This window comes from Eubalaena glacialis, chromosome 12 (assembly GCF_028564815.1).
Source record: "Eubalaena glacialis isolate mEubGla1 chromosome 12, mEubGla1.1.hap2.+ XY, whole genome shotgun sequence".
Lineage (NCBI taxonomy): Eukaryota > Metazoa > Chordata > Mammalia > Artiodactyla > Balaenidae > Eubalaena > Eubalaena glacialis.
The window spans coordinates 17,387,179-17,406,362 of NC_083727.1; the positions used below are offsets into that span (position 1 = coordinate 17,387,179).

General features: G+C 38.6%; 1 protein-coding gene across 2 annotated transcripts in view; it reads right to left on the reverse strand.

Annotated features, from left to right (window-relative positions):
- The window catches only part of SASH1 (SAM and SH3 domain containing 1), a 186,390-nt gene that overhangs the window by 94,924 nt on the left and 72,282 nt on the right, over window positions 1-19,184 (reverse strand). Inside the window, exons 3-4 of one of the 2 annotated variants that reach the window (XM_061206866.1) lie at window positions 2,829-2,879; window positions 2,652-2,701 (exon numbers count right to left, since the gene is read on the reverse strand). The exons of the other annotated variant lie outside the window; for it this stretch is intronic. Of the exons in view, the coding sequence (XP_061062849.1) occupies window positions 2,652-2,701; window positions 2,829-2,879 (101 nt within the window). The remainder of the gene's footprint in view (window positions 1-2,651; window positions 2,702-2,828; window positions 2,880-19,184) is intronic. 2 annotated transcript variants of the gene reach the window in all.

The window sequence follows — 19,184 nt, forward strand, 5'->3', positions numbered from 1 at the left end:
AAAAAAAAAGACAAAAAAAAAAAAAAAACTTTGCAAGATTTAAATCCAAAATAATCATCAATTTCAGAAAAAGTATCACCATTTTGCAGCCATCACAGTAAAAACTGATTCAGGCAAGAATCATTAAAAGAATCTAAAACCATTAGGTAAAAATTTAATGAGGAACAAGACATTTACATAGTCTCAGATTATCTCCCCACAGAATCTATTTATTAATTACAAGGGAAAATTGTAACTTCTTAGAAGAAACCTGACAGACATCACTCTAACCAAAAGATCAGAATTAATATCACCAACAATGGGACAAACTGACATCATGATGTAATGCACTGTGGAGGCCACAGCACCAGAAATGCATTACCTGAATCTTAAAAAAAAAACGAGAAACAAAAACAAACCCAGATCAAGAAACATTTCACAAGACACCTAGCCTACACTCTCAAAAAATATCACAAAGAAAAGCCAAGAAAGCCTTTCAGATTAAATGTGCAAGAGACATGACATGTAAATGCCATGAGTAATTATTTTTGAAGTGCTGGATTGAAAAAAAAATGCTATAAGAATTATTATTGCGACAACTAGAGAAACTTGAATATTAACTCTATATTAGGAAAATCACTATTAAATTTTTTAATTTGGTAATTATATTGTGGTTCTCTACAAGATTGTCCTTGTCTTAAGAGATACATGCTAAAGTATTTAGGAGTGAGGGTCATGAGGTGTGCAACTCAGTGAAGTAACAGTAAAAATTAATGATATTACCTAAGTGTGTGTATGTGTGTAGAAGAGAGAGACCAAGCATGCAGATTGGTGAGTCTAAGTAAAAGTTATATGGGAGTTCATCACACAATTCTTGTAACCTTTCTGTAAGTTAAAAATCTTTTCAAAAGTTTTTTTTTTTAATTAAAAAAAAAAAGTGTCATTGTTTTCGAAAACCATTTAAAGGGAAGTGGAGGAGGAAATGGATTGAAATTTTCAAATTCTTTAGAAACAACTAAATTTAAATAAACTATTTAATTTAACAGAAGCAGAGCGGTAGTATTACAGATGGGAGGTTGGGGATTGTCAGCAGCAGTGTGTGTATGTGTGTGTGTGTGTGTGTGTGTCTTAGTGTGTGTGTGTGTCTCAAAATTGTTAACCTCAGGAGGCTGTCAGTCTTTCTCTGGGCCACAAGCGTCATGCCACATTTTACTAAGTGGAGGATATAAACACGGAAAAATGACTACCCACAATTGAGGGGAAGGAGAAATACCCAGCCTAAATAAGATTAGTACAAGTTTGGTGACTTGGTGAGTCACTTCCTCTTAGGAGGAAAGGCAAACATTTCTTGTCCACTGAAAGATTCAGAGAGTCTGAGAGATCACCTGAGTTCTCAGCCTGAATCATGCCATTTAGGTAGCAAACCAGGTCAGAAAAGCCCACAGCCCCTTTACTCAGTGTTTCTGCCCACACTCGGTTCAACACCACCATCGTACCTCCAATTTCAAAATCAATGTCAACTCAGCTCTCTTGGCTATTTCAGCCCCCACACTACTAAGTTCCTGGGAGAATACATGCAACTAAGACAAAGGAAATTCCTATTCACTGCACATTCACCTTCCAACCTTGAGTGGGCAATGGCCTTGGTCTTCTCTTGCTCATCACCCCTAACACTCCTCAGGCCTGATCCAAAGCTGCTCAGTGAGAACCGAAGCTTTGGCACACAGCAGCCTTCCCTCCTGGAAGCCGCGTCTGTGCCAGCAGCACACACACGAGGATGGATTAGGCAGAGCTGTGCTGTAAAGCACACACACGCTCGCCTAACGTGTGCTTTTCATTCCAGAAATACTTGATGCCTAAACCACTTCTACGCCTCTCTTGGCCTGAAACAGTATGAGTGGCTCTGTGCCAGAGGAAGTGTCTGTTGAAAGATGTGGACTTTCTCAAAAGTTCTTTACCTCAGAAAATCATAAATAGAACATTCTACCATAATTATGATAGAATGAAGTAGAAAAGGGAAAGGTTATAGGAAAAAAAAAATTTTGCTTTGTTTTCTTTTTAAGTGGCCTAAAAGAAATACTGGAAATATAAGATGTAACATAGAATTATCTTCCATGAGAGTAAAAATTACAGGGTCCAAGTTAGGACAAGGAGGCAAACATACTACCTTTAAGAGGAAAGGGTAGTGAGCCTTTGTCATCTCTGTCACAAGCATTTATCCTTGTTTTAAGGTCACCCACCAAAGCAAGGTGCATAGAGGGTCCTGTAATCACTGTATTATTCTGGAATGTATTCTATTTTTGTACTTTGCTTCTTAATGACTTTCATCCTATATCAAAAACCAGTGTAAAAGAAGAAAACCATTTTGGTTGACTTAGCTGTCCTTTCCTTTTCTCCATGCTCACTTTCAGATATTTAAGCTCACTTACCATAAGGAGTGTAAAATCAATTAACGCTTTGCGGAATCCTCTGCATCATCAACTGAATTACGAAACACACTCACCCATCTACACACACACACACACACACACACAGACACACACACCACGTAAGGAAAATGACATCAAGCTCTGTAGTACATACACAATACGATCACCCATTTCACGTCTCTCTGGATGGACCTAAAAGACACCTTAGAAATTCTGCTCCTGGACAGAAGGAAGAAAACTTACTTTCTTTCCACTTCTGGTGTTGACACGGTGCTACAGAAGCCCAGTGACTCCTAGGAGAGAAGATTCACAGCGTCAGTGCAGGCAGAACAGCAGGCTTCATCTGATTTGTACATAACACCACTTAAAAAAAAAAAAAGGACAGAAGCAAAAATAGATGATTCAAGTCACTGTGCTTACTTCGATCTGGGACCGCAGCTGAAGTGACGTTGGGCTGGCTTCGGGTTTCTCCTAAAACAGAACAGATGTTGGTTTAATGAGACTTCCTAACATGGCACACACCAGAAGACAAATAGTTGTGTAAGAAGAGATGGGGGGATTTGGAAAATGCTAGGGTACGGTGGGAAGAGATGGAGGAGATAAACAGATTTTCTGGAAAAACTATTTTTAAAATGAGAGCCATAGCCTTTTAAAATTGAACTGTTTTCCAAACTTCATCACTTGACACTGTTGACCATTTTACTGCAGAAGAAAAAAAGCACAATCTAACTGAAGGGTACTGAGAGTTAATGGTGAAATGATGCTCTGGATGTGATTAGACCATCGTCAGGACACAGAATTTACTATGATCCATTTGTGCCATAAAGTCATAAAGAAGAGGCAGAGGACTCAAACAATTTTAGAGATAAAGTCATAGAGTATAACACGCATTTCATGGTTTAAAAAAAAAAAAACTGTTTCCCCTTCGAAAGAAAAAAAAGAGAGAGAAACCTGTTACCTGTGATAAAAAATAATATATTGAAATAAGCTCTGACAACAAAACAGGATAATTACACTATTAGAAGTGTTAGAATATGCTACAAGAAAATGAGAGTTAGACTAGTAAATAGAGCACAGAGCACCGCACTGATAATTTTTCATAAGTAGAGAAAATTTTTAAATCTAAATAGGTGCTAAAGCAGAGGTTTGCATCAAAGTGTGATCCAAGTCCGGGGTGGTCCCCGGCCGATCAGCACGTCATAAGCAGGATGATGGGCAGTTTTAGAGGAAGGAGTAATATCACTAATGTTGTGCAAGTTTGAACTATCAGATTAATTATGAGTTTTCCAATAATCCTATTGGGTTCTTAATGATTGCTATCTTCTTCACGACTGTATGTGCACTACACGAAGACCGTTTTGTTGGTCTCAGCTAACATTCAGGAAATGGGGGCAGATCATCCAAATTACGAATTCTCACTTGCATCTAATTGTTCATTTTTTTTCAGGTTGCCTATTTCATCATTAGCACAACTGCAAATCTAGACCAATATTTTAAAACTTAGCAATGAAACAGTAACGTAAGTGTAACTCGGAGTGAAAGTATAAATGTAAACAAGGTAACAGGAATCCGGTACAAATACAGAAGATAACATGAATGTGTTGGGGTGATTAAACCTGAGAAGAGGATGATGTGGGCAAGCAGACCACAGGAGAAAAGTGTTTAATGACTGGCAACCCCCTCACCTCCAGTCCCAGGACCTTATTTGTCATGAAAAAATATCAGAGTGGTGTGAAGCCCCAGTGAACTTCTCTTTGGTTAACATCCTCCTGGTTTTTATTGCCACCTTTGTTTATAATGATCAAATTTATACTCTGTCGCAAAACAATGTATGGAAATGTTTGAGTTACATTCCAAGTCCGATTGGTATGATGTCAGACTCAAGTGCAATCAACAAAGGGGATATGCATTTCAGAGGTTCTTGGTGCTTAGAAACCAATCACGATGCCCTGATACCTAACCTCTTAGCATTATCGCATAGAGAAATTTACAAACTTAAACAGCAGAAGGTAAGCAAAGGTATAGCTTGCAATTTTTTCACCTTAAGTCCTCCTGTTCAGGAGTCGGTATGGAAGCCTTGGCATTTTGACACAACTCTATTAGTTCCTCTGAAATGGTCCCTCTAACACCCAACTCCATAACCATCAACACAAAGTAACTGATTCGACTCTCTTCCCCTCCTCTGTTCTTAACTTTCTTCATACTCTAAGTCTCTACACTACTTGGTAACATAGACCATGATAGGAAATTACCTGCTTTTATTGTACATTTTTATCTGCACTTTTCTAATAAATTTTATTTATTGAGTGCATCACTTGTTACTCCACACCATGAACACAATGTTTATGGTATATTATGCAAAATGCACCCGTTCCTGCATACAAAGCTGATGCTTGTTAACAATCATATTAAATGTTTGATGATCTGGAACTAATATTCTAAACAATTCATTTTCACATGTTAGTTTGTCACTTATAATAGACATTTGACTGTGCTGTAGCTACTTAGGAAATTGGTTGGGTGTGTAGTTTGATATATAATGTATTAAAATTCACCCCATTGAAGTAATGGACCCAGTTATTGTTTCCATGCAGAACATCTGTTTTATCAGGAACAGGATATGTTTAACAGGAGATCTTGCACAATGATGTTTCCAGTGTGTTTTTTTTTTTTCCCCCGGAACATGCCACAAAATAATGTTGTTCAGAGCAAACATTATTAATTTCATCTCTCAAGGAGAGACGACCATCATTGTTAAGAGGCATTTCTTAGAGTAAACGTATCCTAAAGTAAAAATATTACACAATTGAGGAGAAGCTTGTAAAATTATCCACTAAGGACCTATATGATGTTTGGTGAGAAAACAGAATGGACTATGGGCAAAATTCCATCATTATGACACTGATGGATGTCACATGATATTAATGACAAACATACAAAAGACTATCATTCTATCATGTTCTTGTGAATGTGATGAAACCCATGTGGACCTACCATCGAGCCTAAGAAATGGAACATTACAAATAAGAGTTAAAGCTAGCAGGTGTTCTGATGTACACTTGGATAAAACACCTTATGTACAGAGCATGAAACAAATCTTGAAAATGTGTCATACACACTTAAGGAAAAAGTGCTGGACAACTTTTTATTCTGTTTATCTCTAAAAAAAATTAGATTTTTTTTCACAGCACAGTGTGAAATGAAAAAGTGTGATAGAGTCAGGCAGAAGGAGCACCAGTCATGTGTGCAGCAATAAAGGGTGTTGCTTACATGATTCAGAAGGCCAGATTCAGGTCAGAATGGGCAGAGAATTTGCAGCAACATGGATCGATCTAGACATTATCATACTAAGTGAAGTAAGTCAGACAGAGAAAGTCAAACATCCTATGATATCACTTATATGTGAAATCTAAAAAAACCCGATACAAATGGACCTATTTACAAAACAGAAACAGACTCACACAAAGCAAACTTATGGTTATGAAAGGGGGTAGGGGAGGAGGAATAAATTAGGAGTTTGGGATTGACAGATACACACTACTATATATAAAATGGATAAAGAAAGTCCTACTGTATAGTACAGGGAACTATATTCAATATCCTGTGATAAACCATAATGGAAAAGATTCTGAAAAAGAATACATATATATACTTATACCTGAATACCTGAAATTAACAACATTGTTAATCAACTATACTCCAATATAAAATAAAAATTAAAATACAATATATAACCCAAAGGGCCTATGTATAGCACAGGGAACTCTCCTCAATATTTTGTAATAACCTAAATGGGAAAAGAATTTGAAAAAGAATAGATATATGTATATGTATTACCTATTATAACATAGCCTTATACGGTGTCACTTCTGCTGGACCCACAAGCCCTTCCGGAGGCAAGAGTCCGAGCCCCATCTCTCATTTGGAGGAGGGTCAAAGTCACATGGTAAGAAGGGCACTGGGATGGGAGGTATCATTAAGGCTGTTTGGAAACTACAGTCCACCATACTGACTGCCAAGGAGATGGGAGTTCAGGTAAGTTTTTGAAACCAAGAATGAGATGAGACTATTTATTCTTGACAATGTCCTGAAACATTCTTTTGTGATTTTTATAGAGTTTACTCAAGCAGCATATCATGGCAATATATTTCATCCTGAACTTATCACATAAAACAAAAAAGAAGCAGACACAGATACACAGAACAAACTAGTGGTTACCAGTGGAGAGAGGGAAGGGAGGAGGGGCAATAGAGGGGTAGGAGGGAAAAAGAGTTATTAATGGTATTGTGTGACATCATGTGTGTGAAACTTTTGAAAATTGTAAAGCACTATTGAATTTTTTTAAAAGTTGAAGTATCACAGTGTTTTAGGCTACAGTTATTATCTGTCTCTTATTTCAAATTTGTTATAGAAAATCTCAAATATACAAAAGGAAGGAGAACAGTATATATAACAACCTCCCAAATGCTTATTACCTAGCATCAACAATTATCTACTCATCAGGATCAATTTTGTTTCATCTATACCTTCACCCATAATTCAGCTCCACCCTTTTACTTTGAAGAAAATCCCACACACCGTATTGTGAAATATCGCAATTTTTTTTTTTTGCAGGATCTTAGTTCCCCGACCAGGGATCAAACCCGTGCCCCCTGCAGTGAAAGCACGGAGTCCTAACCACTGGACTGCCAGGGAATTCCCTCACAATTTTCAATGTTAAGGTTTAGCTATCAGGGTTTCTTACATCCTAACTGTGGCTCAGTCTTGAGCAAATGGCTCAATTATCAAGAATTCGACTCTTTCCTAGCACTGGAAAACTTTCTTTGGTCATTGCAAAAAAAAAAAAAAAAAAATCACTTTCAACAAATTTAGATATTCCATCTAAATGTTGCAAAAGAACATGAAGAAACACACTCCAACTTGAACACAACCACAGAGTTCATTAGAGAAGGACTCACTACCGTTTCCCAGGTATAAATCTATCATCCTAATACTTTTTGAGTATGATATGCTCATTGCCTTTGCTCTTGACAGAGTATTCTAAGCAGTATTTTATGAGAAATAACTCCAAACGTTGGTCCATGTTCAATATGGGCATCCAGAGAGCCACACAACACTGGAAGCTGAGCCTGAACCTGTAATTGTAGGTTAGGGTATCATAACTTAGTTAAAGTTTAAAAAATTTAAAAAGAAAGTAGATGTATGGAACTTGACCTATGAATTAAACTGCTTGTCATTAAGCAACATGTGGATGCCTTAGTTAAGAATGACAAATATCATTAACATTACAAATTCTTAGTGAGTTTGTAAATTATGAACGCTTACGAAACCTCCCTAACTTAATGAAGTATTAACAGAGAAAGCCAAAGCAAAATATAAATATTGCCCAACATGGGTGCATGTAAGTATGTGCATAGGAAAAGGTCTGAGAGGATCTACACTTCTATTCTCTTTGCCGCTTTTTACAAGCATGTAATCTTGCATTACCTTTATTATTTCTTTTTCTAACAATGGAAAATCAGCTTAAAAATACAATCTCCAAACCAGACTTACAGTGGTGATAATTTTGCAATACATACAAATATCAAATATTATGTTGTACTCCTGAAACTAACACGATGTTTACCCCTTCTGCTTTTCCAACTGTGAAGTTCATTTGGCTTTGAGCACTGGCAGCATTGAGGGAGGGAGAGATGTGGCGGAGGGTATGTCAGCTATACTTCAATTTTTTTTTTAAGTTGTAATAATAGTATTATACATAGTAAGAAATGAAGAAAAAAGTTTTTAAAATTAAACAAATTTAAATTAAAAAACAAATGATTACTTATGATATCGTAAGTATATCATATGATATCACTTATATGTGGAATCTAAAAAAAGATACAAATGAACTTATTTAGAAAACAGAAAGAGACTCACGGACATAGAAAACAAACTTATGGTTACCAAACGGGAAAGATGGAGGCGGTAAATTTGGAGTTTGGGATACAGCTACACAATACTATATATAAAACGGATAGGGACTTCCCTGGTGGCGCAGTGGTTAAGAATCTGCCTGCCAATGCAGGGGACACCGGTTCGATCCCTGGTCCAGCAAGATCTCACTTGTTGCGGAGCAACTAAGCCCGTGTACCACAACTACTGAGACCGTGCGCCACAACTACTGAAGCCTGCGTGTCTAGAACCGGGGCTCTGCAACAAGAGAAGCCACCTCAATGAGAAGCCCAAGAACCACAACGAAGAGTAGGCTCCACTCACCGCAACTAGTGAAAGCCCGCAGGCAGCAACAAAGACCCAAAGCAGCCAAAAATAAATAAACGTTTAAAAAAAAAAAAGGATAAACAACAAGGTCCTACAGTATAGCACAGGGAACTATATTCAGTATCTTGTAATAACCTATAATGGAAAGGAATCTGAAAAAGAATATATATACATACATATATATGTAACATATTGAATCACTTTGTTGTATACCTCAAACATTGTAAATCAACTATACTTCAATTTTTTAAAAAATAAATAAAAAATTAAAAGTTAGTTATAAAAATTAAAATTTTTAAACTGCAATCTCCAGATCCTATATATGTTTTTAAATTATCTACATGTATATGTTTATAAATGTATGAGAAAACATCTGAAAGGATTCCTAAACACCAATGATAGTTCCTGCAAAGGCCACTGTATTTCGGAATTTTTAACGTATTTTCAAGCACATATTAATTTTGTATTTTTTAAACATAATAACCATTCTAAAAAATTAAATCTGATAATAATTTTAGTTTTATCTCAACAATTAAAATTAAAACTTAAGAAATATCAAAACTTAATTTCTCAAATTAGGCCATGCCCTGCTTAAAATTCTTCAAGTGTTAAAATTTTTAATAACTAGTGTCATAAAGCTATGCATGAATTTTATGTTTAACAATAAAGGCCCATGATGATTTTAGAAATAATCTCATATTCATAATTTGAATGAAAGAGACTAAACCATAGTATCATACAGTTTTTTTAGAAAGGAATCAGATGACAAAATTACTAGGGGAGAAAACCTCAAATCCATTTCTTGTCAACTTGGACAATTTCTGGAAATAGTTCCCTAAATGTTTATTACGTGTAACATAGAAGCAAAAAAAAGAACAAATGTTTCAAGATGAAATCAGTTCTGGTTTGCCAAAACCAGAACCAAAACCAAAACCAAAACATGACAGCACGTGTGTGCTTTCACCAGCTTGGGCATGTGCACACGTGCCCAAACACGGGCAACACACACACACACACACACACACACGCACACACTCTATAAGGTCACACCAGTAGGGCATGGGTCAAATAGAAAACTAAGGTTCTGACCCTAATAGGCTACATTTTCACTCTGAAGTGCTACAATCCACTGTGCAATACACCCGCGTCAAAAACCCACTCAGGGAACTGATGAGGATGAGTATAATTTTTGTGACTTTCTGGTTGAATTTAAAAAAAGAAAAAATCCCACAAGGACTCAGAGGCAAAGAATATACAAATCAATTTTCACTGCAAAGTAAAAGAGCTGTTACAGTGGAGGATTACTGGACTGAATGTCAATATTATGACATAGTATGAGTGTGTTTCATGTTTGGTAATTGCAATCATTGTTGCTTTTGTTGTGGTCATCCATGTACAATGCTTGGTGTCAGTCTATTTATCTCTTGTAAAAATAAAATACAGTGTGTGTGGAAAAAAAAAAAAAAAAAAAAAAACCCACTCAGGGCAGAGTAGGACCAGGAAAGCAAGTATCCTGCCCTCATCCTCACCCCAACTTTGCTTCCACGTTCCTGTGGAAATCCACACCTCTCCCTCCCTTAATGCTGGCAGTGCTGGAAGCCAAATGAACTTTACAGCTGGAAGAGCAGGAAGGATAAACCCCTCTCCTATCCCAAAAGCGGAGCGGGAGAACGTCAGGCGCCCACCAGCTCTGCTAAGCATCAAGTTCTCCTCCTCCACCCTGGGTACAGGAAGGAAGACTCGGAAAAAGTGAAAGGACTGAGTGCTTACAACTTTCAGCTACAAGTGAAATGCCACATGCTCTTATTAATGTGTTCAATGAATGGAGGGAACCAAGCTCTGAATTGCCGGGCAAAGTTGTTGCTGGTGGTCGATTTTAAGACGCATGTGGCATCTCTCACTTGACGAGAAGACTGAAGTGGTGGTACCTCCTGTTGGCCGAGTCTCCTCCCCTCTTGTCTGACTCCTCCATTCCAGCCCATCAGTGTGGCATGTGTTCATTTTCCCAGGATTTAAACCTCAATGTTTTCTTAGGCGTTTTCTCACTCCCCATCACATCAGCTACTAGGAGCTGCTGCTTCTCCCTTCACATGGCTTCTTGCATCCAGCCAACCCATTCCATTCCTACAGACACCAGCTTCTCTGCAGCCCTCCCCCTCACAGACCTGGACGGCGCTGCACAGCAGAGTGGGGGGTGATGACGTCAAGCCAGGAGAACTGAGTTCCAGCCCGGCTCCCGCTTTAGACCTCCGTTTTATTTTATTTGGTCTTTCCAATGGCGATGAAAGAGAAATGGACCATTTGATTATCTTTAAGTTCCTTTTGGACTCTAAAACCCCAGGATGGAGCAGGGTCATGCCCATTCAAGCACTACTGTCCGTTAAATCTTCTTGAAATCCTAATGCTATGTCCTTGTTATTTAAAGTGCTTCATGTATCATGAGCATTAGAATCACCTGGAAGCTTGTTAGAAAGGCAGTCTTGGGCCCCACCCCAGACCTCCTGAATCAAAATCTGCATTTTACCAAGATCCCCAGGTGATCCGTTCGCTCATGTCACTTTGAGAAGCACACTGCTTTGTACTCTGTGTCATTTCTCTGTTCCAAAATTTTCCCAAAATGTGGAAACACAATACCAACAGGATAAAGTCCACGTTTCTGAAGGAGAGGCCATTTGACCGACAGGCCGGATCATAAACCGTGTGCTGGGTCCAATGTCTTAGAGACCAGGTGCTGGGTCCAATGTCCCCTGAGTGTGTGCTGTCCTAGTAGTTTCACTTCTGCTTCCTTTCCACCCAAACCCTAGTCATCCTTCAGATCCAGCTACAAACCCACCTCCCATTAAACCTTCGCTGCCCAACTGTGCCTTAAGTGCCATTCCTGAGGGTCCCTACGTGTAGCTACTCTTCTGCTCACTTATTTGCATCTTATTCCCTCAACTAGACTATAAATGCCTTCTTAACGGGGATTCATTGTACCCCCAGACAGGCACACAGACACACACACACACACACACACACACACACACACACAGAGTCTCACAGTCCAACAAAAACTATTCAGCACTTATTATGGACCAAGCCCCATGTGAAGTGCTAAAGAGGCAGCAGTGAACAAGACAGGGGGCCCTCTCCTCATGGCTGTTACTTTCTGAACAAGAGAAGTGCTTGATGGCTATCTATTGGTTTGATTTGTTTAAACTGGATTACTTTGCCAGTAATTCTGACTCTTCCATTAATTTTTCATTCCAGTCCTACTGATTGGGACGTGTACTTTCATGCTTTAAGATTTCTTTTGGGTTGCAGAGTTACATCGGTAAGTAAAAGCAATTCAACAAATATTCTCAAAAAGATCTACAACTTAGACCTATAAGAACTTAAAAAGACCATGTTGAGGTATCGAATCACTTTTAGGGTAAAATCTGTAGTGGTCTGTGTGTTCTAAATTCGGTCCCACAGCTTGTCATATCTTATTTCACCTAAATCGTTCATAGGTGAAACAGGAAACGTTAGTCATTTTCAGGCTCCTGTAAATAAGCTCACCGCCCAGCATACCAAATTTTTTCTAATGAGTGAAAGTGAATGGAAAACTACTCTCATCCCACCACATCAAAGAAGAAATGTTCCAAGGAAAAAGCTTTTTTTTTTTCACGGTTGAATGCTATTCCCCTAACTGCAGCCTTAAAACCCAACTATAATGAACAGATCAGTGAATTTCTATAAGCATTGATAAGAAACCAAAAGTGGCAATTTCCACCTAGCCATTACTGCTCTGAGGTAATTGAGTCTCCTTGCTGCATTAGTCCATGTTCTCCAAGCATTTGTTACATATTTATTAGACCTCTCCACATTCCAAAAAATGACAAAATGCCTGATAAAGCTGAAGTGCAATGTTGCCTGATAACGTTAAAAAACTAATGTAAATGATACAAAGGGGGAGAAAAATCAAGATTGTGTAGTAAAACTGGTCCATGAATTAGGTTAGTTCACAAAATTCAGGTTATGGATTCTACACTAAAGACAGACCGCACATTTGGGGCTAAGCTTCTAATGTTTAATGCAAAGGAGACATGATCGGTTAGATTGACATTATCCATCATGAGAATGAGAATTTCTCCTCTGGCTTCTGGCAGAGAGGACACTACATCACACTGACCAACATCACAAGCCACGCCCCTGCAGAACTGTCCCACAAGTGCTTTAACTTCAGCAAAGCTGGAGGTAGGCTTGAGATCCCCCAGTGAAAACCAAGGGACCTCCCAAGGGGACATTCATGAAATGCACATCCTCCTATCTACTGGAAGTACCCAGGACAGGGGCAGAACTCAGTCTGGGGAGAAAGCAGGGTGAGTTCTGCCATCTTGAAGCATGACTGTGCTAAAACACAGGGGAGAGTCAGTGAATGTTAGATGAATTGGTTAAAATCAGGGATAATTTTAATCTAAGATTGTCAAGCTTGGTACTCTCATGCCTCATTTCAAACAACAAGGCAGAACGATTCTTTAATTTCTAAACTGTCTTAGGAAATGATATACTAGATCTTTCAGGCTACAACTTTAACAGTGTTGAGTACATAGCATGCACCAAGCATCTTGAAGAGAGGTAGGAATAAGACCTAAACCGTTGCCTGATGATAGATCATTTCAATAAAATGCATCACGGTAGAAGAATGCACCTTTTACTATGAACAAAACTAACACAAGTATGTCATGTCATATAAATGTAAATATTAAAGGCACAGTGTCATGAAGACATTTTAATCATCCTTTTAAAAAAGTTGTGAGAGAATTCCCTGGCAGTCCAGTGGTTAGGACTTGGTGCTTTCACTGCCGGGGCCTGGGGTCGATTCAATCCCTGGTCAGGGAACTTAAGATTCCGCGAGCCGTGTGGTGCAGCCAAAAAAAAAAAAAAAAAGTTGTGTAATTCAATTTTTCATTTTACTAGCAGGACTTGGCTTATGGAGACCAACATACAAATGCCCCCTGCGTTTCCCAGTGGCGGATACCCACGACATCCAGCCACTCTGGATGGCCCATCCAATCTCACTGTTGTGAGAACAATGTGCAGTGATCCACACTCACCAAGAGATACTCTGGGTACATCTAGTAGTTGCTGACTGGGATTGATAAACCTGAGACAAAGGTCACAGAAAGCAACTAAACGGGGTCCACTTATTTTTAATTTTTCTCCGTGTCTCTTCATTTGCTCTTTCATCTAACCACTCCTTAATTTAAAAAATAGTTATTGTTCACACACCATACGCTAAGCACTGTTCTAGTCAAGAAGGATAAAACAGTGAAAAGAGTTGCTGCCTTCATGGAGCTTACATTCTAGTGATTTCTAAAGTCACTCATGGGAATCATTTGCACTTAATGTCTAAATCACAGGCCCAGTATTCCTTCTGTTCTAGCACCAGGAAGCTGATACCGGGACAGTTGTGCTCAGCTTTGGATGCCATATTTTCCAGATGATAATGAAAACCAGGAGAACCTTCGCTAAAAGGGTGTCTAGAAATGGAATCATATAAACGAGATCAATGGGAGGACCTGGAGCTGTTTACTCAGAGAAGGGAAGGAGAATGCAAACATGGTAAGGGCTTCTTCCAGGGAGAGAGGGCTTCCAGGGAGAGAGGGCAGACAGCCGCCTTGTGCCTCTTCCCATACAGCACAACAGTGACAGGCCCCTGCACACTGAGGCACTAAGGAGGGGCTGAGTGGGAAAACATTTATTACATGTTTAAATAATATATACTGATTATACCAGAGTAGTAGCGAAAATGTTAAATTTTTCCCGCGGCATGCGGGGTCTTAGTTCCCTAGTCAGGGGTGGAACCCGTGCCCCCTGCAGTGGAAGTACAGAGTCCTAACCACTGGACCGCCAGGAAAGTCCCATGAAAATATTAAATACTGAATTGGTACAAAACTTCCAAATAAAATCTTTTTAGTTTTTTAATAGAACTTCGAGCTTACTGAAAAATAACTTAAAAAAAAATTAAGTTATATGATTGAAATGACTGTAAGCTAAGTTAGGCCAAAACTTTTAGTGATGAGCTCTTACCACTCTTGTTGGTCATTACTAACAAGGAATTTTATTCACACAACTAAGTCATCAAAATTGTTTTGTCCATTTCTATGACCACTGAAATACTTATGGCAATTTACATTGCAAGGATCTAACAGCACTTTGCCTAATGTCACAGTGAACTCTCTTATGAAAATGTAACAGATTTCAAATCTAGTTAAAATTTTTCATATTAGGTATTACAAAATGACCAGGTTCTAATGTCCATCCTGAAACTAGCTCAGTCACACGGGGCCAGAGAGTCCCTGCGCCACCGTGTCTGACAACTGCACCTTGGACTACATGCCTGAACCTTGCCCCAAACTCCTTCAACAGCTCCAAGTCCCCTTGACCATGATGTACGGCAGCCGAGTGCTGGGCAACTGGCTGATGAACTGCGCGCCACCACTGAGCTGGCTGCCAGAGGAATCGCATATCAAGGTCCCTCCTTGGGACCATGCTCCAGTGAGCCCTAGAACAGAGGTTCCACACTTAGTACCCTGCAATCCCCTGGAGGGCCTGTTCGACACTATTGCTGGGCCCCTCCCCAGAATTACAGATTCAGTCCATCTGGGATGAGCCCTCTAATTTGCATTTCTACCAAGTTCCAGGTGATGCGCACGCTGCTGGCTGGGGAGTTACACTTTGAGAACTGCTGCCCCAGACAAGGCTGCTCAGAGCTGACTCTAATGTTGGATTCAGTGGCCTGGAGGTTGAAGGGATCAGTATACCCTGAGTCACACCTAAACTCCAGCCTGGTCTTCCCTGCTCTAGAAGGGGATGACCAAGACTAATGATGCTTTATTTTATTTTATTTATTTATTTATTTTTATTTTTTGGCCACACCACGAAGCTTGTGGGACCTTAGTTCCCCGACCAGGGATTGAACCCGGGCCCTCGGCAGTGAAAGCGAGGGAATTCCCAAGATTGATGATTTTAAAGTAAAAGGAAAGAGATAGGCTCAACATTATTTAAACAAACAAAAAAAAAGGCAGGTAAAGCCAGGTGTCTGATAATAGAATGAATTATTTACAACATGTGGAATGCATATAACTGGAGGGTTTGAGCATTACCACGGGACTGTCTACTGACTGGGACGGAGTGTTTTTCAGAAACTGATCCAGACCTCTGTCGACTACAGTGATTGTGCTGGAGTGTAATCGTTGGAAAGTAAATAAGCCTTTGTGGGAAAATTTACTTTTTACATTATACTTTTACAGGAAAATGAACAAGTCCTAACCCAGTGACTCACGTGTTTTAGAACGAATAATCTTCAGAAGTTGGTGACAGTCTATAACTGAACAAAACTCATGTATTCATTTATTCAACCCATATTTCCTAAGTGTCACCTCTGTACCTAGTTGACATGCTGGGTACTGGAAGTATAAAGAATAGTCACTGAACTTCAGGAGCTCATGGTCAAGTAAGATGAACATAACTGAGACTATAAAAACCCCAAAGCTTCCATATCATCACATAAATAACATCTGCTCTGATTAGTAAGCAGACTGGGTGTCTGAATATGGGTTTTACAAAATTATGTAGCTTCACCAAACTGGAGATGCCAAATTTAAACGAATCCTCTAAGATACTGACTCACATTTTGTCATGATTTATTGTTGTTTTGGCAGCTATAAAAATCAAACGCTATCATAACATTTAACCATTGTCCTTTCTCAGTCTTTGAATCATATTTTCAAACCATCTTTAAAAGTTTTTTAACCATCTTTTAAAATTTTATTTATTTATTATTTTTTAAAATTTATTTGGCTGCGCCGGGTCTAAGTAGCGGCATGCAGGATCTTCGTTGCCGCGTGCAGGATCTTCAGCTGCGACATGCTGGATCCTTTAGTCGCAGCATGCGGGATCTTTAGTTGTGGTATGCGAGATCTTTTTTTTAGTTGCGGCATGCGAACTCCTGGTTGCAGCATGTGGGATCTAGTTCCCTGACCAGGGATCGAACCCGGGTCCCATGCATTGGGAGTGTGGAGTCTTAGCCACTGAACCACCAGGGAAGTCCCAAAAGTTTTTTAAACATCTTAAAAAGCCTCAGAATCAATGACAATCAATGACAATACAGTGTATTCTGAAATCATCAGCCACAAACTTTTACTTCTAAAAGAAATGGACTTTTGAATTAATAGCAAGGATGTAAAACATTTAAAAACACGTTGGGATTGACATATATACACTACTACATATAAAACAGATTCCTAATAACAACCTGCTGTATAAAAAATAAATTAAATCAAATTAAAAAAAAAACACATGCATAGATGTCATAGTATTTGATTAAGAAAAGTAAGAATAAAATAAAAATTGGAATCTCAGAAAGTTGAGACAACTGCCAAATTTCAGCCCAGGGCAAACTTCTTACTGCTGTATTATGAATGCTTGAAAAAGCAGATTTATAATGGAAACACAGGCAGACCAAGCCCTAATGTAATATACATAAATGATATGTTTCTGTTCTTGTACAGTGATTTTCCTCCTTTCTAAGCATTAATCTTTGAATGCCTCACTCTATATATTATTGAACTTAGTTCAAAAGCAAATGAAATCTAAAATACCCATTTACTGAACGGCTAGAGTGCCATGTTGAAATTACTGTGATTTATCTGTTTCTTTAACGGTTACTGTAGCAAACGTACTTCATTGCTCAAAATTATTACCTGGTGGCACAGTTTACTCTGGTTTAAGCATAAATCTACCCCCCGTTCAGAACAGCAGCTGTTTGTCAAGATCTCATTCATTGTTCACTCATCCACAACCACGAGGCTCGACTTTTTATAACCCGAAAGTGTATCTATATGTACACTGAGGTACATATAGATGGCACGCTTTTTTTGGAAACCAATTAAATTCACGTGCACCACGACTACTACATTGGGGGAGGGGCAAGGTAGAGTACCATTTGCCCAGTACTGAGTTCGATCTCTGTGCTCACATGCCTACTTTTACCTGCATGACTGGCAGCTCAGGCACTAAACGCAGCCCTGTCTGTAGAACTGTTATATTTCTTGGACATCACCGCTTGCAGGTACTACAATCACAGCAACTTAGCTGTTGCTGCTGTGGTTATGGAGAGAGATTCTGGTTTAAAATCCACACCAAGAGGAGGGCCTCCTCCTCATTTCCCGTCTCGTGATTTGGTTGGTGGAAAAGTTGGGGAAACCGTATATTCTCCACCTAGGGAAAATTTTGCTACATACATGATAATAGACTAAATGGCTCAATATATAAAGGGTGCTGATGAATAAGAAAAACAATACTTTAGACAGAAAAACAGGCAAACGACTTTAAAACATGAGCCACAGAAATAAAGATATTAAAAAACGTGTGTTCTTAGAAATAATCAAAGAATTATGATTGAAAACTCTTGAGAATACTTTTCACCAATCAAACTGGTAAAGTTTTCTTTATCCTGATAATGTTAAATACTGGGAAGTATGACATTTTAAAAAGGAGCACAGATATGTTGTTAATAAAAGTGCAAACTATACAATATTTCAAGATGGTAATATAACAGTGTTTGTGGAGTCTTTAAAATGTTCCTACTTTTCAAACTGCTAAACTCTTATCTAATAATCTACCCTAAGGATGATAAATTATGAAAGTGAAGATGTACTTTTAAAGATATTCATTGGGAATTCCCTGGCAGTCCAGTGGTTAGGGCTCCGTGCTTCCACTGCAGGGGGCATGGGTTCGATCCCTGGTCAGGGAACTAAGATCCTGCAAGGTGCGCGGCCAATTTAAAAAAAAAAAGAAAAAGATATTCATGGTTACTTATTTTTATAATAACAAAAAGCACTTAAATAGCTTGAATTGAGGGATACATAAATAAACTATGGTCCATTCACAAGATAAAAAGGTATATAACCATTAAGAATCACAACACCAGGGAATATTTAACAAGGGAAAAGTGTTCCTTATAGAAGGTTAAGGAATATAAGCAAGCGCACAGTATGACAGCTTGATCCCAATGTGTATTTGGGTAAATGGGTGGATATATACAGAATGTAAAGTCCACTGGGGCAGGCAATTCTGTGTGTTTTGTTCACTGTTGTGTCCCCAGAACCCAGCGGTGTCTGGCAATTCAAAAAGTAGGTACTCTACATACACAGACAACAGTCTGGGAGGAAATAAGCCAACATGTGGTTAAATCTGAGATGGGGGTAGGGATTAGAGGTTTAAACATAATTAGTTTGTTTTTTAGGCTTTTCTGTATTTTCTTATTTTTCTATACTGTGTATATACAGTATAGGAAACCAGAAAGCAAGACAAAAATGTTTCTATTTAAAATGTATTTTTCCTAATATTATTCCTTCTAGATCTAGAGTCAGATTTGGTTCAAAATTTACACATATACATAGTACACTATCAAGATTCCATACCATAACTGGGACTTAGAATACCCAAGGCATAGAAGATGTACGTTAATTTTTTAAAATCTCACAT